The 21,762-nt window shown below is 44.0% G+C and overlaps 1 protein-coding gene across 1 annotated transcript; it reads left to right on the forward strand.

The window, feature by feature from the left end:
- The first annotated feature begins 8,636 nt into the window (after positions 1 to 8,636).
- LOC120570405 (norrin cystine knot growth factor NDP) lies at positions 8,637 to 18,714 on the forward strand. Its single transcript, XM_039818728.1, has 2 exons — positions 8,637 to 8,874; positions 18,362 to 18,714. Exons 1-2 carry the CDS (start codon positions 8,668 to 8,670, stop codon positions 18,584 to 18,586), a joined length of 432 nt encoding a protein of 143 aa, XP_039674662.1. The 5' UTR covers positions 8,637 to 8,667; the 3' UTR covers positions 18,587 to 18,714.
- Positions 18,715 to 21,762: the final 3,048 nt, after the last annotated feature.

Below are 21,762 nucleotides of genomic sequence, written 5' to 3' on the forward strand. Positions count from 1 at the left end.
ACTAAAAAAGATGACAAAAACCTTGAAAAAGCCGTCAAAAACATAAAAAATAAAAAAGATGTCAAAAGGCGACAAATGTCGGAAAATGGGACGAAAAAACGACTCTCGGGATAAAAGACTTTTGAAGAAAGTGTCCAAAAAACCCTCAAATAAGGTGACAAAAAAATCCCCCAAAACATTGAAAAGGAACAAAATCTTCGGAAAGTTTTGATTATGATATAAAGTATGCCCATGGTCCGACCCCCAGTCTAAACCTTAAACTTACTAAACAGACAATTTTAAATAATACAAAAATACTACTCCAATGTCCTACTATATCAAGCTATTGAGAGAAAAAAACAGGACTCACAGTAACTTTTTCTCAGCTGAATGTTACTGTAAAGACCGCTAAACCTAACTGTCATGTGACCAGCCGGAAGTCGCAAGATTTTCGGAGGATATCATACGAACACGTTCATGAGAATGCGTCGCCTTGTTTATTTCAACCTACAGTGCAGACAGGCAGCCAGGCATCACACACACACACACACACACACAGATAAGTGCTCGTCCTGCTTTAATGAACTCCCTCACACTGATGCTATCTCCCCATATATTATCCTAAAAGCCGCCATTATCTGAGCCAGCTGCCATTCGTAGCTATGTATTGATATCACCAGCTTTTACAGCTCAGGCATGAGTCTCCACAAGAGACAGTAATTATTATGATGTGTGGTCACCTTGTAGTGACGGATGCCCCACTCGGAGCACGGCTGCGTCAGCTGGCTGCCTAACAGGCAGATGACAAAAATCATCTCTTGGCTCAGCAATTGCCATTGCGACGGCTCGTGAAACTGCCTGTGACATCATCAACAACGTCACACACGCTAAATCAATTTATCAGCAACGGAAGAGAGGAGCGTCTGCACTTTGTCAGTTGTACGGCGTAGTTTTGCGGGCTGCCATTTTAAACAATCTGAAGGTTTGAGGTTTGTGCAGGACGTCCTGTGTAGCGCTAGTGACGGTTCTCTCTGACCAATCAGTGGTCTGCAGTCAGGGGCGGACTGGGACAAAAATTCTGCCCTGGCAATTCCGTCCCTTTCCCGACCCAATGTCCAGGGACATTATTTTCTTTATAATTGCAAAAACCAGCCTCACGTTAGAGGCACCAGCAGCATGAGGCGCACTTACAGGCTTTTCATAATGAATCACACACTGGCGCAATTCATAAAACCTTCAAAAAACTATCTTCTTATTTAAAACGTATTATTACATACTTAAACACACAAAACACATAAAAAAGTATGAAGACATAGCGGACAAGACGCAAGCTTTTATTTTGAAAAGTAGAAGCCCGACGCCAGCAGACGGGAGGATCCAGGCTGCAGCCGTACAGTCTTGCATATTTTAGTCAAACTAGTGTGATGCGCCAGTGTTGCCGCATTTTTTTAACCCTCCTGTTGTCCTCGGGTCAAATTTGAGCCATTTTGAAAAAGTTTTGGGTTTCTTTCAACCAAATTGTGAAAAAAAAGTAACGTGGATGGTTCCAAACTACGCTCTTCACAAGTAAAATAAATCATCAGTTCACTGCTTTAATTGAATTTAAGTGTTTTATTCAACTTTATAGCATTAAAAAAAAAAAAAGATAAAACAACATTGAAAAAAGTGACAAAAACGTGGGGTAAAAAACCAAAACTTCAAATAAAGTGCAGAAGAAATCGACAAAGACATCGAAGAAAGTGACAAAGACATCAGGAAAAGCGACAAAAGTGTAAAAAAAAACTAAAATGAAGAAAAACGAGCAAAAAATAAAACTTTTCATTTTAAATTTTGACCTTGAAAAATTAAAAGTTTCATGGTCGACAGGAAAACAACACAAGGTTTAATCATTTTTCCAGTGGCCCAAATCGGCCCAAGAGTGCATCGGCCCATCTGGCGTTCACCAGGACTGCCAGAACTGCCAGATTGCCAGAACGCCTATTGGCTGCACATAAAAAGGTAATATGGAGCGAACGTCTGGCTAGTTCACACACACACAGCTGGGGAAGAAGTATTCAGATCCTTTACTTAAGTAAAAGTACTAATACAACACTTTACACACAATACTCTGCTACAAGTAAAAGTCCTGCATTTAGATTGTCACTACACAAGTAAAAGTATGTATGTATCATCAGATTCAAATAGCTTAAAGTATTACAAGTAAAAGTACTTAATGCAGAAAAATCCTCACATTTTAGAAAGTATGAAGGATCCAACCAGTTGTGTGTTTAATGGTCATCTCAGCTGGACTTGTAGTCCGTAATATTGTTGGCTAGTTTCATTTATAATCAAACATCAGATTTTATAAACTACATGTGTTTTGTGTGCAAAAATGTTAATTTGTAAAGTAAGTTGTAACTAAAGTAACTAGTAACTAAAGCTGTAACAGATGAATGTAGCGGAGTAACTAAAGTAACTAAAGCTGGAACAGATGAATGTAGCGGAGTAACTAAAGTAACTAAAGCTGGAACAGATGAATGTAGCGGAGTAACTAAAGTAACTAGTAACTAAAGCTGGAACAGATGAATGTAGTGCAGTAACTAAAGTAACTAGTAACTAAAGCTGGAACAGATGAATGTAGTGCAGTAACTAAAGTAACTAGTAACTAAAGCTGTAACAGATGAATGTAGCGAGAGTAACTATTTTTTTTTTTTTTTTTTTTTTTTTTTTTTTTTTTTTTTTTTTTTTTTTTGGGAAAAAAGTAAATATTTAAAGAAAGTGGCATGAAAAAGAAAAGACTCAAGTAAAGTACAAGTACCTCAACATTTGGTACTTAAGTAAAGTACTGGAGTAAATGTACTTAGTTACATTCCACCCAACATTTAGGTTAAAATAGAGTTTATTTATCCTGTCCTGGTATTTACTGCTGGGTGGATCACTGCTGTCATTATCTCTGTTTGCTTTACTTCAGGGCCAGGACCTGTTGTCTGTTTAACAGAAACACATGTTCTAGTGTGTGTGTGTGGGGGGGGGGTTGTGATTTACGAGACTAAATGCTGGATGTTTTTCTTGTACGACCATAAATACATTTAAATTCTAATGTTTGATCTGAATTGATTTAACATGTTTTCACTTTATAAAAGCCTTTCGAAGTTTAGAGGATGCTACAATCACATACAGTACGTTGTCTCTTCCTCCACGCAACGATAGATTACCAGACACTGAGCCCCCAGAAAAGGGGCCCCAATGTTCCTAAATTCAGAGCATGTGGATAGTTGGTAGAATAGGAAAAAAAAATACTTTATGATGCAGCTAATGCTTTGCAAAGAGTAAAATATGTGCATATTGCGGCACTCAGTCTTCATTTCTATCATTTTACACAGGCTCGGGCTGGCTCGGGCCGGGCTCTTGGTTGCGCGGTAAATGAGCAGTCAGGTGATGCGTTTTGATTAGCGTGAAAATGGATGCTGAGGAGGTGAAACGGAGGCTGGCCTCTGGAGGACTTATTTTATTTCTTTGTTCCAACTTCCAAGTGACCTGTAGCCTACGTTAGTCATGAATAAATTATGTAAAAAAAAAATTTATAAATGACAAATAGAGCTGTGTGTGCGTGCACACATTTGAATAATGTTGGGCTGTAAAAGGGTTCAGGCTTTTAAAAAGCTGTCAATCAAAATGCAGTTGTCGGGCTCGGGCCGAATTCTGTCGGGCTCGGGCCTTGTCAGGCCAAACTTTTAAGGCCCGATTACAGCTCTAGCACACAGGCCTTCTTCAGGGTGACTTCAGTCAACCGCATCAATAAAGGCTTGGTGCCTTGGGTTCAGGGGCGATGCCAGGACTTTTTAAGTGGGGTGGCCCAATAACAGTCAGGGGGGGCCCAGGGATTTGATCAGAATACAGCATAGAAAATCTGCTTAGAAATATAGGAACTATTGGATAAGATAGAACAACACCATGTCACTTTGCTAAATAAAACACATCACTTTTATTATTAATTTGAATATTTTCAACAAATTGTGTAAATACAATACATATTTTCTATGGGCTCTTAAAGCCAATAAATTAGATAGTCATCATGGAAACATTAAAAGATCATGTGACTACGGCTGGGAAGATTTCTTTTCACAGAATCGTATAAAAATAAAGTGTCTCACTCACAATGAACTTGCCTCTAACTTCAACAAAGAAAACCTCGCTGCACACAGTTTTCAGATAATAGGAATATAATAGAACAGAAACAGTGCAATACACAATTTATTTCTTACAGCAACAAGTGCTCTACAGTGAGTTTAATATGATTCTTCTTCTAAACTGGCCTCAACATTTCAACAAAGTACACAGTTGCCATACAATGTGTGTTTAAAGGATCCATTTACCAAACAGAAAGGCAGTGGTTGGTAGAACAGGCAGCTAAGTGACAGCACTCTGAGCCAATGGAAATCAAACTTGTCAGATTGACAGCACTCTATCCCAATGGATTTTTTTTTTGGGGGGGGGGAATCATATTTCAGGGTGCCAGTGCCACCCCTGGGCCCCCCCTCTAGACCCACCCCTGCTTGGGTTGCGTCCAAAATTCAAATTCCATACCGACGTGCTATTTTATCGGCTTTAAAAGTGTGTGAGATTTTTAAGTTTGTCTGAAACCTTAGTATGAAACTAGTAGTATGTGAAATGTGTATTGTTTCCAGTGAAATATTACAGCATGCAAACATTGCAAGACCTTCCTCCACAGCGCTACAGATGAGGAAGGTCTGGCTAGTCACACAGCATTCTAGGGAGATGGGAGAAATATATATATATATATATATATATATATATATATATACAGATATATTATGTACCTATGTCTCCCTTGTATTCCTATATCTTCTGTTTATCATATTCCAATTTATTGTAAAACACTTTGTGATTTTAATCTGTGAAAAGTGCTTTATAAATCAACTTTACTTACTTATATAAATATGTTGGACAGTTTCTGTGTGTTCCACTGTGGTTCCTGATTTATTTCTTTGAACACAAATGTTTCAAAACCAGCTTTTGATTCAACTCTGTGATGTTTACTGATGAGCCAGGTGTGCTCAAACGGCTCTGGGTGGGCCGTCATGCTGATAGCTGACCAATCAGACTGCCCGGTCGGCTCTACTTGTTGTATAACGTCCAAGACAAGTGCACTTCAGTCAGACAACTCACGTTTGAAATGTTTCTTATAACAGCAGAACATTGTGTTTGGCGGCCAGACCTCATCACTCCCTGTCCGTCTGCGTTTGCGTGAGATATTGGGGAGTGATGATAAAGTAGCTTCCCCCCCCTGGCCGGAGGCTGCAGGTGGATGCTGGGGCTGAAAGTAGGCAGCGATACAGGTGCAGGGCTGTAGCAGCATTGACGAGGCAGACATGGGTAAATTGTGCAGCTTAAATAGACCGCCAAATTGAGGCGGTGTGTTTGTTAAATGATACAGGGGGCTTTATCCTGCACCCGGCGCAGCGCAGCGCAAGGCCCGACGCAAGTGTCTTTGCTAGTTTAAGACCGACGCTGTTGTCATTGTCCTGTCCAGCGCCCACGTCGTTTAAATAGCAAATGCACCTGCGCCCATCTGTGCGCCCATGGGTGTGCTGGTCTTACAGGGAGGTGTGTTCAGGTGCATTTTCTGGGCGTATTGCTATCTTGAGGTAGCAGAAAGTGATCGCGCCATTGACCAACAAAAACCTGGTCTAAAGTCAATAACGCAGCATTTCATTGTTATTTTAACAGCACATTAGTAAAATGTGCCTAGGCTCGTGCACAGCACGCACACAAACATGCAAAAGATAAAAAATTTAAATATTACGGTGCAAATCCTCCATCATAATAGCAATGCTCCAAGGTCCAAACGCGCCTGGCTTTTAAAGGGAATGGGAGATGATCTCTGATTGGTTGATTGCATGTTACGCCCCAAAACACACCTCTGATTAATGAAGACACTAAGGACAACCCTTTAGAACCAGGCGCCCGGCGCACGGACCCTTTTTGCCGCCGTCAAACTAGCAAAAGTGGATTTGGACACGCCCTAAACGCACCTGCGCCCGGCGCTTCACGCTGTGCGCTTAGATCGCTAAAATAGGGCCCGGAGAGTGAATGATGTCACGTGTGTGTGTACACGTGTACAGCGTTGCAGCTCGAGTTGACTGCCCGAACTAGCTCGCAGGCGGCGCCCCATTAACAATGCAGCTAGTGATACCAGCAGCAGTGATGGGGATAACAGTCGGCGTTGTTAACGCTGGGCCAGGTACGGCTGGCGGGGCTGGAGGTGCTGATGGGTGTGGGCCGTCTGCTATGTAAACCCTGCAGCACATGTTGGACCGGCCAACAAAACATCTCGGGGAGTATTTATTTTAACAGGCCAAATGATACTTCTATTTCTCTCAGGAGGAATGTTAAGGTGAAACGATTCCCGTTAGAAAGGAAAACATTGGGGCTGGAGTGAGGGGGCAGCAGCAGGGGGGGGGGGGGGGGGCGTTTAAAGGTTTCGAGTGAACTTGATGCATTCTGTGATTTCAGTTTAAATGAGGGAATCAGAGTGAGGTTGTGCAGCAATGGAGACAGATGCTAAAGAGGGAGCTTTGATAGAATGGCAGAGTTTTGTTCATTTCCTCATTTTCTTTCCTTTTCGCTAATAATTAGTCTCGCTTTGCCAGACCTTCCTCCACAGCGCCGCGGAGGAGGGTCTGGCTAGTCCACACAGCATTCTGGGATGGGAGAAAAACCTGCTCTTGGTTTATTTGCATTTTTTTTAACCCTTGTGTTGTCCTCCCGTCGAGCAACAAGCAGCTTTTGTGTTTTACTGGGTCAAGATTTTAAATGAAAACTTTTTTTCCCAGTGTTTTTCGATTCACTGTCCTCCTTTTCGACCCTTTTGTCGCTTTTCCCCCGATGTTTTTGTCACTTTTTCCGATGTCTTCTGCACCTTTTGATGTTTTTGTGTTTCCCCCCCCCCCATGTTTTTGAAGCTTTTTCCAACATTATTGTCACTTCTTTCAACGTTCTTTTATGATTCTTTTCCTCAAATGCTATAAAATAGTATAGACATAGAATAAAACACCCAAATTCAATGAAAGTAGTCGACTGATCATTTATTTTACTTATGAAAAGCGTTGCAGGGAACCCTCCATGTTACTCTTTTTCTTTTTTTCTTTTTTTTTTGGTTGAAAGAAACCCAAATTTCTGATATAGAAACTTTTTGAAAAGGAGGACAACAGGAGGGTTAAAACCAATCACAATCGTCGTGGGCGGTGCTAAGCGCCGTACGGAGCCCCGGTGCCTCTGCAAAATAGCCTCTGGAAGGAACTTGTTTTGGTGGAACGTGTGTACGTTCAAAAGTAGTTTTAGTCGTGTGACAGAAAACTCAGATTGGACAGGTAGTCTAGCTAGCTGTCTGGATTTACCCTGCAGAGATCTGAGGAGCAGTTAACCATAGTCCTCACAAATCAGCCGGAGGTTAGAACGCCAACACAGAGACAGAGGAAGGGGACGGACATCCGGCCTAAACAGAGGGACATCAGGCGGAATTTCTGGCAGCAACCGAGCAATCCTGGAAGTGGAACGTTGTAGATATAGACTAACTAATAATTGATGTACGTTTACGGACATCTCAACATAAAAAGCCTTGACCACATATTTCTATGGAGACCAGGTTCACAGTAAAACGAATGTTGAATAAATCTTGAGTCTTAGACCTCGATCGTTACGTTCCTTTCTCGCACCTTTACCCCACGTGAACCTTACGCACACCGCTCCCTAATTCACAACACATTGCCCGTTAGCAGACCTGCCTCAGCCAGCACCAAGCTCCCTCTTAACACAAACCCTATTATCAGGGGGACAATAAAACTATGAAGTTGGAAGTGGAGGAACGACATAAATACATGTGAAAATACGCCGTGGGACTGGCAGAGGGTTTGCAGTCATGAGAGGGCTTGTTGGGAGAGAGCGATTTAGTTTTAATGAAAAAGTGGTTCCTGGGGAGAGGAAAAGGGCCATCGCTGCAGGCTGTTTGTGCATGGCTTAAGTTTCTCCTCTGTAATAAAAGCACCAGGACTTATGTGTCTACATGTGTGTGGGTGTACCGGGGAGACCGCGGAATAAAGGAGACAAAGTAGGCAGCCAGGTTTGGAGTCCCACACACACTCATCAAACAGTCAATCACCCAAAAAAAACTGGCAAACGTATCTATGAGAATCTGTCTGGAGGCAGCTCAATCCACTGCACACACACAGACAGAGACACACACAGACACGCACACATGCGCACACACACACAGGGGACTGTGTGATCTTTTCTACAGCACTTATAGTAATTCCCTTGGATGTACAAATAGACAAAACATCTTGCCCACACACACACAACATTGTTTCTTTATCAGTTCATGTGTCCGCTGATGCCTTTCCTGTTTGTCTCTTTCTTCCAGACGGAGGTGGATCCAGGCAGTGGGGGATGGAGCAGCCCGACGACGCGACCCTGCGACAACCTTTCTCCCTACAGCTCGCTGATCTTGAACCTCCGCTGTTCTAGCAGGAAGAAGAGAGAGAGAGAGAGAGGGACGAAGACATCCCCCGTTTGTGAGGCCCTGAAACACAACGAGTGATACAAGCGAGAAAGCGACGTAAAAAAGAAAGAAAAGGGAAACCGAGAGAGCGCGCCGTGAGGATCGAGAGCCTCGGGTTGGTTCCGATCATGAAACCTTTCATCTCTGTGGCCCCCCCCTCAGGCCTGCTTCTGGTCCTGATGTGCTGCCCCCTGCTGGGCTGGGTCCAGTCCGCCAGCAGCAACAAGGCCAGCGATAACGGACACCCACACCTGGGAGACTCGGACCCACAGCGCTGCATGAGGCACCACTTTGTGGAGACCATCACACACCCCATCTATAAGTGCAACTCCAAGGTAAGGCAGAAACACACACACACACACACACACACACACACTAGGGCTGCATCTTACAATTATTTTCATTGTTGATTTATCTTTCGATTATTTTCTCGATTAAGCCATTAGTTGTTTGGTCTATAAAATGTCAAAAAATTGTGAAAAATGTGGATCAGTGTTTCCCAAAAAATCCCGAGATGACGTCCTGAAATGTCTTCTTTTGTCCACAACTCAAAGATTTTCAGTTTACTCTCCCAGAGGAGAGAAGAAACTAGAAAATATTCACATTTGTGGCCATGTCAGCTCAGTTGGTAGAGCAGGCGCACATATATATATAGAGGTTTACTCCTCGACCTAGCGGCCGTGGGTTCGACTCCGACCTGCAGCCATTTGCTGCATGTCATTCCCCCTCTGTGTCCCCTTTCATGTCTTCATCTGTCCTATGAAAATAAAAGCCTCAAATTCCCCAAAAAATAATCTTAAAAAAAAAAATTCACATTTAAGAGAATTTTTTAAATAAAAAATGACTCAGAGGGCGATTCATTTAATTCATTTGACAACTAATCGATTCATCTTTGCAGCTCTAACACACACACACACACACACAATCTGCTTCTTTGTGGTCACCCGCTCATTTTTTTGGTAACAAGTTGTTTGAGGTAACAGGGCCAGTCCACCTGAGAAATGAGCTCATTCGTTACAAATATCAGGGAAACTCATTTTTCCAGAGCAAGCCTCGGAGACACAAAGAAAAGCCCAGAGCTGCAGCCAAAAAAATATCCTCCAACACTAACTTCATTTATCTCAGACACATTTTTCTCTTTCTACTAGTATTACTCTTGGTGCCCCCCGAAAGCCTCCTCCACTTCTTTCCAATTCGTTCTCTCTCTTTATCTCCATCTTTCCGTCATTTAGAAGAGTCATGCTCCGTTTCTCGGGGAAAGTGAGTGTGTGTGCGTGTGCGCGGGGTGCTGGACATGGGCCACGATGCAGACATATTCTGCACCTCAGCTGGGACTCAGTTTTGTCTCCCTGTCAGCCGGCGCTCTCTGCTGCCTCTGCCAGGGGGCTAGCGAGAGATATGAAGGCGTGGTGCGTCATTCTGTTTCTGTGTGTTGGACAACTTAACCCTTGTGTTGTCTTCGGGGTCAAATTTGACCCGTTTTCAAAGTTTCTTTATCGGAAAATACGCTGTGCCATTCAAAATAATAAAATGGTTTCAAAACCGTTAACTGACTAAACATTGGCATATACCAGTCTGTGATAATCCATCAACATATATTCATCTGAGCTTCACTATAGTGAAAGTAATTCATAATTTCTGCCTATTTTACTCCAAAATAAGGTATAATTTCATGTACAGTAAATGTGGTTTATTGACCATAAATAAAAAAATAAAAAAGTGTAAAACTATTGGTAATAAGTTGGAATTAAGTTGGCTAGAAGGTGCAAAATAGAATTGGGTGATACTATACTTTATGCTTTATAAAAAGGCAAAACAGACCGGGAGTTAATTTTGTTGGAGGACACTGTCGACAGGAAGACACCACAAAAAACTGCAGACAATTCCGACGAATTAAGTTCGTACATTCTCCGGAGTTGCCCTTTCACACGTGTAGATTGTCCCTGTCAGACATGTAGTCACTTCCTGGAAGTACTCCGTTTGGTTTAGGCAAGGGCCAGTCTCGCATTGCCAGACCTTCCTCCACAGCGCTGCGGAGGAGGGTCTGGCTAGTCCACACAGCATTCTGGGATGGGAGAAAAACGTGCTCTGGTTTATTGGCTTTTCTTTAAACCAATCACAATCGTCTTGGGCGGGGCTAAGCGCCGGACGGGGCCACGGCGCCTCTGCAAAATAGCCTCGGGAAGGAACTTGTTTTGGTGGAACGTGTACGTTCAAAAGTAGTTTTAGTCGTGCGAGAGAAAACTCTAAGAAAAACTCTGGACAGATAGTCTAGCTAGCTGTCAATCGGACATTACACAGACTTTGTACTCGGGGGGCGGCAGGGTAAAGACCATTTAATGTCCGCTCCAAATGATTCGGATATTTGTGTTCTCAGACACAGCTCCTCCGGGGAATGTCTAGATAATTCAGGGCTGCAGTTATCTGGTCCTACCAGACTCTGGTACACTAGCCTGGTCCTGCCAGACTCTGGTACATTAGCCTGGTCCTACCAGACTCTGGTACATTAGCCTGGTCCTACCAGACTCTGGTACACTAGCCTGGTCCTGCCAGACTCTGGTACATTAGCCTGGTCCTACCAGACTCTGGTACATTAGCCTGGTCCTACCAGACTCTGGTACACTAGCCTGGTCCTACCAGACTCTGGTACATTAGCCTGGTCCTACCAGACTCTGGTACACTAGCCTGGTCCTACCAGACTCTGATACACTAGCCTGGTCCTACCAGACTCTGGTACACTAGCCTGGTCCTACCAGACTCTGATACACTAGCCTGGTCCTACCAGACTCTGGTACATTAGCCTGGTCCTACCAGACTCTGTTATATTTCATTTGTACAGAGAGTCTGGCCACTCTCAACTGACAAGTGTTAACTTCCTTGAAGGCGGGTACTCTGTTGAAGTTTAAAACTATTGGATCAGCCCAGAGCCACTCTGGTAGCCTGGCTCCGCTCTCCTACGTACTGTCTGGTAGGACCAGGCTAACAAGAGGGGAGACGACAACAAGTATCGGCTTAGCATCGCTAGTGTTAGCCTTAGCCAACTCCTTCACCACTAATGGAGCGAGCTGGAAAATCAAACTGTTCCCGAACGCAGTGAGGAGGAGGGCCACGACATCATGGCCCCCCAACACAACTCAGCAAAGACTGTTCTTGCTCGGGCTTTAACTTCTGGATATTCGGCAGCATTGCCACAACGGGCCGAATGGCTTCTCTCGCACCTTTCTCCGCCGTTATTACGGAACTACAACTCAAACTAGCGCACGACCTCATCGTCATCGTTCTCAGCCACTCCCTCTGTTTGCTGACTGGACCGGTAAAGATTTGGCCGGAGAAAACCCACGAATATACCGCAAACCCAGACGTAGTACTGAAGGAAAATGAACATTATGCGGAAGTACGTAGGAGGGCAGAGCCAGGCTAGGGCTGCAGTGCACAGCGCTGGAATGTAACCAAGTGCATTTACTCCAGTACTGTACTTGATAACAAGTTTAAGGTACTTTACTTGAGTCTTTTCTTTTCATGCCACTTTCTACTTCTACTCCGCTACATTTCCGAGAGAAATATTGTACGTTTTACTCCATTACATTAATCTGACAACTTTAGTTACTCTACAAATTAAGATTTTTTCACACAAAACACATGTAGTTTATAAAATATGTTTTATTACAAATTAAACTACCCAACAATATAACGGCCTACAACTCCAGCCGAAATGATTATCTGATTAAAGACTTGGTTGACAGAACTGTTTGGATCATTTCAGGTTTCTAAAGTCTACATTGAGTACTTTTACTTGTAATACTTTAAGTACATTTTCCTGATGATACTTAACATTTTCAATGCAGGACTTTTACTTGTAACAGAGTATTTTTACAGTGTGGTATTGGCATTTTTACTTAAGTAAAGCATCTCAATACTTCTTCCACCGCTGCCAGTGCATGATGTGTGACAGGGGCTCCAGAGACATCCACCTCATGTACAGAGACTGATGATTCATGCTATTGTGGAAAAAGGGAGCTGTCAATTTTTCACTCAGTCCCTTTTGTTGTGCAGTTGTTCAGCTAGCATGAGTGATCAGTTCTTTGGTCTTTTTTTAATATTCTGTCTCTGAGTGCATGGAGCAGGTGGCCAAACCACAGCCTCGCTCAGGGGCGGCAGGGCTGAGCGCGCTCGCAGCACGAGTCAGGGCTTTTTATTACAGTTCACAGAGAGCTGACGTAACGGACGCCTGACTGAGCGACCGTTTTCACAACTTGGTGTGTTCAGTTCACACAGAATCCACCTGTAAAAAGTTGGTAACACTTTACTTGAAGGTATCTACATAAGAGTAACATGACACTGTCATGAACACATGACACAGTCATGATACATGAACTCTAACTCTAACTCTAACCCCAACTTGTCATGACAAAAACCAAATGACACTTACTAAAAGAATATGTTATGTCATAAACGTTTATGACTGTTTATAATGTTTATGACACGTTCATGACAGTGTCATGTCACTCTTATGTAGATTCCTTCAAGTATAGTGTAACCAAAAAGTTTGTGTTTCAAGTTTGTGTTGTCTGGAGGATTTGTTAGGTATTATATATATATATATATATTACAATATGAAATTTTTTGAGATTTAGATTTTTTCTAAAAATTACTGTTTCTTAGTGGTTAAAGCGCCCATATTATGCTCATTTTCAGATTCATAACTGTATTTTAAGGTTTTACCAGAATAGGTTTACATGGTTTAATTTTCAAAAAACACCATATTGTTGTTGTACTGCACAGCTCTCTCTCACTGCTGCAGATCCTCTTTTCACCTGGTTTCTGTTTTAGCTACAGAGTGAGACCTCTTTTCATCTTCTTCTTCTGTACTATCTTTGATTGCACTCGCAAATGCGCAGTACCTCAGATGTAGAGCATGTCAGCTAGCTAACTCTAGAGACAGTAAAAGAAAGCCTGTTTCTCCAGCTTTGGTCAGTTAAAAGGCAGGATTAGCTGGGAGACTTCTAAATGAGGGCGCACATGTAAGTAGTTCTTTTGTAGATTATGGTGAACTTGTGTGTGTTGAGGCAGTGCTTTGCTATTGAGAACGAGGTAGCATGCTAGCGTTAGCGTTAGCCGGCTAACGCTACGAGCTAACGGTTGTGGTTAGCCAGCTCATTTCGGACTGTGACGTCACAGTCCGAGGCCAATTTTGAACAGCTCACTAGGAGACTGAAAGCAGGACACATTCAGAAACCGTATCTCACTCAAAACAGCATGGATGGATTTTTTTTCAAAGTTTGTATGTGTGTGGAAGCACCAGAGACACAAAAGAACACCCCAAATCCCAGAAAAAGTGTTTTTTTCATAATATGGGCACTTTAAATCCATTTCAGTTGAAATTGATGAAAGCAGAACTGGTTAATTGGGGTCTAGATTTAATGAATTAAATGTTTCTCATGGATTGCATATTATTGTTTTCTTGTGCTACAGTTATGAACCTAAACTTAATTTTAATAATTTAAAGCTATAGTGCGTAGTTTCTGTCTCCCCCGTGAGGAATTCTAAGTAATGATATCAAAACTGTCGGCGCGTCCACATGATACAAGCCCCTCCCCTCCTCCTCCACACAGCTGCTAGTAGCCAAGGAGGATACGGTGGATTAAAAAAACATGATGGACTCTTCAGAAGACGTCATTATCTTCGCTCCAGTTTCTGCGTGGGAAAGTCACTGGACGCCACAATCTTCTGAACATAGTCACACTGAGAAATCCAGAGAGAGTTGTGTGGAGCTGATAGTCGGGTCAAATTTTTCAAAGTTTTTACATCAGAAAAAAGCGTCTTAAAATTTTTTTTTGGCACAAAACGAACCTAGGGGTTAATAACATATGTGTACCGAGTCGACCGTTCTCTGGGACATGTTTTCATGCTAATCAAATGTGTATCTAGCTTGAAACAAGCTAGCGTGAACCGGTGATTAGCTGCTAATGCTAGCTTTCTGTCAAGAGGGTAAATCACTATTTTATACCACTAACAAGGCTCAAAATAGCACCACACTTCCACGGTAGCATAATGAGCGTCCCTACATGTAAACCAAAGCATTGAGAACGTTGTAAGTGTACAGATAGTTTATTAAAAAGATAGATTATAAAGACGTCGTGTTTTACATGCGGGCGCCATCTTGGAAAACAGTCACGATCAGTCAAACACACTTACAACGTTCTCAATGCTTCGGTTTACATGTAGGGACCGTCATTAGGCTACCGTTGAAGTGTGGTGATATTTTGAGCCTTGTTAGTGGTGTAGAAATAGCGATTTACCCTCTGCCCCGAAAGGTAGCGTTAGCATCTAATTAGCGGTCCGCGCTAGCTTGTTTCAAGCTAGATACACATTCGATTAGCATGAAAACATGTCCCAGAGAACGGTCAACTTGGGTACACATATTTTATTAACCCCTAGGTTCATTTTGCGCCGGAATTGTCCTTTAATTAGCTTTGTAGCAACTCATTTGGCAATGGCTTGAATGTAACGGACGTTCATTAATATCAAAAAGTGACTCACTAAAGCTATAAGTGTAATTTTTTCACTCCAAATTGCTATTAGAGAGGCCGTGTCCCTTCAAACAGTGAAGAAAAAAAGGGTTCACACAGAATCCACCAGCACCAGGGGCTGGAAACAGAACAGAGAGTTTGATGATTGACTCAAACAATGAATCATTTAGTTGATTTGTCTTCTGTTGAAGTGATGAACTGTTTCAGTTGCACTTATCTTTATGTTTCGTCAGTGCAGCCAACATAAAACGTCGAAACCGGGAATTGATTTCACCGGCTGTGTGTATGAAAAGGTTTGTACGAAGCTTTAGTTTCAGAGGAAACAGAGTTTGAAGCTCAGTGATTGGCTGTTCCCCTGCATCTGCAGTTCTTAGTTCTTAGTAAATACATACAAAGGGGAAATGGCCACCCAATAGAGCTCAACAGTGACCGGCCACTTTTTTACAGCTCTGACTCTGGAAGTGTCTTTCCCCCATTCAATTGTTTGTCAATGTTTTTCTTATAACAAGGTTGATTTCATACAGACTTCTAGCTTCTACAGGAGCAGAAACCTTCGTTTCACAACCACGTAGCTCGGGGTCAGTCTGCCTCGGTGATGGTTTAGACATTATGGGATGGTTTAGACCACGTAGCTCGGGGTCAGTCGGCCTCGGTGATGGTTTAGATATTATGGGATGGTTTAGACCACGTAGCTCGGGGTCAGTCTGCCTCGGTGATGGTTTAGACATTATGGGATGGTTTAGACCACGTAGCTCGGGGTCAGTCTACCTCGGTGATGGTTTAGACATTATGGGATGGTTTAGACCACGTAGCTCGGGGTCAGTCTGCCTCGGTGATGGTTTAGACATTATGACTGATATTCTAAATCCTTATGGAGAAAATGAATGGGATTTCTACTTCCGGAGTCGGCTGTGGGCGGGACTGTTGAGGTCTATGTATTATCTTTTTAGTAATTTTTTCATCTCGCTGGTCATGAATGAAAGGAGGAGCAGGAAAAGGTGCCGATAGAGAGGAGGAGAGGGGCGTCACAGGAGAGGAATTATCGCTGATAAGCTAGGACAAAGACAAATGGTCTTACAGTGGCGACAACACTCCTGATGTGTGTGTGTGTGTGTGTGTGTGTGTGTGTGTGTGTGTGTGTGTGTGTGTGTGTGTGTGTGTGTGTGTGTCACCCTGCCTTGGCCCCAGACAGGCTTTTGTCACAGTGGGTACATGGGTGGCGACACACAGCAGCTGACAGAAGGACATGACACAGGAGTCTGTTTAGGGAGGCGACAGGAATGTAGTGACCCACAGAGGAATGCCAGTCGGATGGTCACAACACTAATCAGGCCTGTGCTTCGTGTGTGTGTGTGTGTGTGTGTGTGTGTGTGTGTGTGTGTGTGTGTGTGTGTGTGTGTGTGTGTGCGTGCGTGCGTGCGTGCGTGCGTGCGTGTGAGCTTGATACAGTGGTTGGTTTTGTCCCCTTAGGATAGTTTTATACATATATCCCTGTGGAAGAAAAGAGTAGACTGAACCTTGTCTCCCCAGCGCTGTGGAGTAAAGTCCGGCTACACCACAGATGCATTCTGGGATGCATGGAAGGAACTTGTTTCGGTGGAACATTTGCACCTCGCAGAAGAAAACTCCACATCCAATATTACATGAAGTGAACTGTTGACACAGCACAGTAACGTGAGCTATTTAAATCAGCTGATACATGGTTAAACCTCATTAGGTCTTACCAGTGTATCTCTGTGTGTACTTGGTCCACAGCAATCCCACCAATTGGTCCCAAAACGTCCCAATTAGAGAGGAAATGCCCTAAACGTATTCTTTGTAAATCTTTACAATCATTCCCTGAAAGAACCAAGCAGGCCTGCCTTGTTGCACGATTCACATTTCCTTCAAAACTCATTTTCATAGTGTAGCTCGCTAGCTCGAAGGTTGTTGTTGTTTCCCGTAGCGAAGGGATTTTGAGAACGGCGACACAGAGAGAGAGGAAGGAGAGGGGGCAAAGCCTGACATCTTTATCCTGGCAATGTACTTTGGTTGATCCACACTAAACCTGGTGTGAATGTCTGTGTGTGACCCTGAGCTCTGAGCGGCAGCAGGTGTAGGAGTGCGTGACACGCTCGCGTCGCTATCTCTCAGTTTGCAGGTGCAAGGCCGAGGCTCGGAGACACAGGAGACAGACAGACAGACGGCTTCACGCTTTCCCACCAGACTCAAACACTGACAGAGAACCTTTTGTCGTCTCGGACAGCACTTTGACTCGTGGAAAAAAAAGCTTTATTCATTTATCTGTGTATGGATCTGTCTATTTCTGTATTTCAGCCTGCTTTACTTCTTGGTAAATGTTTTCTTTTTTTACACTTTTCTGCCGTGATCCAGAATGAATGTCGCGGACTGTTTTCCTGCTTGGTGTGTGTTTTAACTTAAATTGTTTGGTAAAACTTTACTTGAAGGTATCTACATAAGGCTGACATGACATCGTCGCCTACAGTTAGTCCAAAATGCAGCTGCTCGTCTGCTAACAGGAACACGGAAACACGAACACATTACTCCAATTTTGGCCTCACTCCATTGGCTCCCAGTATATTTTAGAATACATTTCAAGATTGTATTGTTTGTTTTTAATTCACTAAATGGGTTGGCACCTCAGTACATTTCTGAGCTCCTGCACATTTATATCCCGTCAAGGTCATTGAGGTCTGGGGATCAGCTGCGGCTGAACGTGCCCAGGACCAGACTGAAGACCAGAAGGTTTTGTGGATTGATTTACCCCAATTAAAGGACCCCAAATCTCGTTTGAAAACATACTTTTATTCCCTGGCTTTTGACTCCCCGTGAGAGCTGCTGTGGTCTTTGTTGTCGCTGTCATTGTTAGTGTTATTTTATTTATTTTGTTGTTCCTTTTTGTTTTATATGTTTGTCTCTGTGAAGCACTTTAGTAACCTTGTTGTTTGTTTAAATTGTGCTATATAAATAAAGTGGATTGGATTGGATCGTCATGAACACATGACGCTGTCATGACACATGAACTCTTAACTCTAACCATAACTTGTCATGACAAAAACCAAATGACACTTAATGACAGAAGCGTTATGTCATAAACGTTTATGACTTGTTTATAATGTTTATGACACGTTCGTGACAGTGTCATGTCACTCTTAAGCCACTTTGTGCGGTTTCTGGGTTTCTGTGTCCACTTAATACATACGGAAAGTGCTGTACGAATCAAGTCTGATCGATGGGTGATCTGTGCTTTCCTAACTCTCTCTTTTCGTTCCCTGCCTGCTGTGTGTTCCAGATGGTGTTGCTGGCGCGCTGCGAGGGCCACTGCAGCCACACCACCCGCTCCGACCCCCTCATCTCCTTCAGCTCGGTGCTCAAACAGCCCTTCAAGAGCACCTGCTCCTGCTGCCGGCCGCACACCTCCAAGCTCAAGGCGGTGCGGCTGCGCTGCTCCGGCGGGACTCGCATCACGGCCACTTACAGATACATCCTCGCCTGCAACTGTGAGGAGTGCAGCTGAGCGGGTGGGTGGGGGGGGAGGGAGAGGGAGAGGGAGCAGCACCCTCCCACACCCTCATATGACTCTCACGAACCAAATCCTCTTTCTCTAAGGCCATAAGGAGTGTTTGTTTCGGTTGGTTATTGGATGGAAACAAACGCAGCGCGGAGAGCTCATTACGGATATCTACGATGGCGGCTTTCCGCCCAGCTCCATAAAACACCCCACCGCGCATTTGACAAACAAAAACAACACGCCTCGTTAAAAAAAGCAGCACGGGAACGGACGAGGAACGGTTCCACGTGAGCCCCAGACCTGCAGAGAGGCACCTGCGCCACGCTTATTCTCCCCCCCCAGTAACGTTTTACACACTCCCCCGCCGACTTGAATCTCTCTCCGTGTAAAAGACGAGCGAGGCTGACGGGACAGCTCGCCAGGTGGACAATAAAAGAGAGGAGGCAGACCGAGGGAGAGGAGCTCGGAGGATTTAATAAGAGAGCTTTGAGGATGAAGGGTAAGCCAGCGCCTGGGTGGTCGCGTGGACTGTCAATAAGACTTTCGAGGCTCCCAGTGTTTCATTTGAAATGTAATCTATTTCAGTCTTTGTGATTGTTCCTGTCAACTTTATAGAAAACTGGAGCTGCCGGATGTCTGAAGCTGCCGCTTCTGCCTGTCGTGTATTGTTAATAATGTTATAAATTGAACTGTCTGTAAAAAGCCTGAAAACATTTCCCTCATAGTCCACCATCATCAATACCAGAACTACAAACTCACATTCAGTGTGTGTGTGTGTGTGTGTGTTTGTCTGTCTGTGTGCCTGTCTGCCTGCCTGTCTGTCTGTCTGTTTGTGTGTGTGTGTGTGTGTGTGTGTGTGTGTGTGTCTGTGTGTGTGCATGCAAGCCTGTCTGCCTGTCTGTCTGTCTGTCTGTCTGTGTGTGTGTCTGTGTGTGCATGCGTGCCTGTCTGTCTGTCTGTCTGTCTGTGTGTGTGTCTGTGTGTGTCTGTCTTTCTGTCTGCCTGTCTGTCTGTGTGTGTGTGTGTGTGTGTGTGTGTGTGTGTGTGTGTGTGTGTGTGTGTGTGTCTGTGTGTGTGCATGCAAGCCTGTCTGCCTGTCTGTCTGTCTGTCTGTCTGTGTGTGTGTCTGTGTGTGTATGCGTGTCTGTCTGTCTGTCTGTCTGTGTGTGTTTGTGTGTGTGTGTGTGTCTGTCTGTCTGTCTGCCTGTCTGTCTGTGTGTGTGTCTGTGTGTGTGTGTGTGTGTGTCTGTGTGTGTGTCATTCGCCATCAGTGTTTTTGCGGTCAGTTTATGTGAATTAAAAAAGGAACAAAATGTACTAAATTGTGGTTTCTTCTCTCATAAAAACAGTTTTTAGTGCTTATATTTTTAAATTTAAACAAACTAATGAGGGGATTTATTGATGCAAAAAACACTTGTTGAAACTTGAAGGAAAATCAAACTATAAATTCAGGTTTCAAAGTCAGCTGTACTCTCGCATCGCCAGGCCTTCCTCCACAGCGCTGCGGAGGAGGGTCTGGCTAGTCCACACACAATTCTGGGATGGGAGAAAAACGTGCTCTGGTTCATTGGCATTTCTTTAAACCAATCACAATCTTCTTGGGACGGAGCCACGGTGCCTCTGCAAAATAGCCTCGGGAAGGAACTTGTTTTGGTGGAACGTGTGTACGTTCAAAAGTAGTTTTTAGTCGTGCGACAGAAAACTCAGATTGGACAGATAGGCTGTGACTCAAAGCTCCTACTTGCACACTTAAAACACTTAGTTTTAAGCATATAGTGTAGATAACGCAAAAAGTCAGTGCACTGAAAGTACCTGGATGACTCCCTAAAAACGGTCAAAAAGTTCAGTGTGGAACGATGGCGCCTACTCGCACTAAACGGGCGCCATCTTGTCCACAAAGCGGAAGGGGAGGGACCAAGGGACGTCGGCAAGTTTGTAATCAGTTGAATCCAGGCTACTTCATGCGAATGAGAGCGGCCGCCTCTCAAAATCGGACGAAAATCTTTTAAACTGCCCTTTGTCGATCCAAGAAAAGACCCAAACAGATTCAGCAGCTGCACGGCCTATTTCTCGCTTAAAATGTTTTCAGAAACACGTTTCGGGTGAACTGTTTTCGTAAAACACGAGATCTTACTTCGAAACGAGACGCCTTTGTGATTGGTTTTGAAATTCGGGAGCAGCCAGACCCAGGCGACGCGTTCGTCCAATCAGCTGCCGTGTGTTGCGTTCGTCACGCTCATACCGCTCGTCATTTCCGGTAAGTGTTTTAACACAAGTGTTCCTTTTGGGACGACACTAACCATCGAAAGTGGGCACTACGGCAGGAAGTGGTCAGTGCACATTAGCACGGTCTAGCTAGCTGTCTGGATTTACCCTGCAGAGATCTGAGGAGCAGTTTACCACAGTCCTCACAAATCCTTGATCCGTCCTGCCACGGCCTGTTACCCCCTGCTGTGCCCTGTGACACCATGAACTACTACAACTACTACTTCTAGTCATTATCTTTATTGTGACTATTATCGCCACTGTTCATCACACCCCCAACTAGCACCATCAGACACCGCCTACCAAGAGCCTGGGTCTGTCCCGGCTTTCTTCCTGAAAGGGAGTTTTTTCCCTCGCCACTGTCACGCTTACGCACTAAATGCTTGCTCTTTGGGGGAATCACTGGAATTGCTGGCTCTTTGTAAATTATAGAGTGTGGTCTAGACCTACTCTATCTGTTAAGTGTCCTGAGATAACTGTTGTTATGATTTGACACTATGAATTAAATTGAATTGAATTGAATGAATCCACCAGAGCAGCCTGGTCTCACAGAAGTCCGTGAAATGATCACAAACTGTTAACAGCGCATTACGTGGTGGTGGCACGCAATGTGTGAAAATTCTGTGTGGCCACCACGGAAAACAACGCCAATGTGAAGTCAATGAGAAGTTGACGTAGCATTAAGAGCCACTACGGTAGCGGGTAGTATGAAAGCCCGAAAATCCGCATAGGGAGGTTGGTTGGGGTGGTGGATGGGGGTCAAACAACACAGGACTTTCACCATGGAGACCGGGGATCGTGTCCCGCGTGTCACGTTTCCTAAATCCAACCTGTCCGCTGTATATGGCCGTCCCGTTCTTCTTTTCCTAAACGCAACCCGTTGTTGTCCCGCCCACCCACGACCTTTTCCTTAAAGG

This window comes from Perca fluviatilis, chromosome 12 (assembly GCF_010015445.1).
Source record: "Perca fluviatilis chromosome 12, GENO_Pfluv_1.0, whole genome shotgun sequence".
Lineage (NCBI taxonomy): Eukaryota > Metazoa > Chordata > Actinopteri > Perciformes > Percidae > Perca > Perca fluviatilis.

What these genes read in the sequence shown, in the direction of transcription:
- LOC120570405 (XM_039818728.1), top strand. Translation starts at nt 8,668, where the DNA reads ATGAAACCTTTCATCTCTGTGGCCCCCCCCTCAGGCCTGCTTCTGGTC. An exon ending in TCTATAAGTGCAACTCCAAG is followed by an intron (nt 8,875 to 18,361) that starts GTAAGGCAGAAA and finishes TGTGTGTTCCAG; the next exon opens with ATGGTGTTGCTGGCGCGCTG.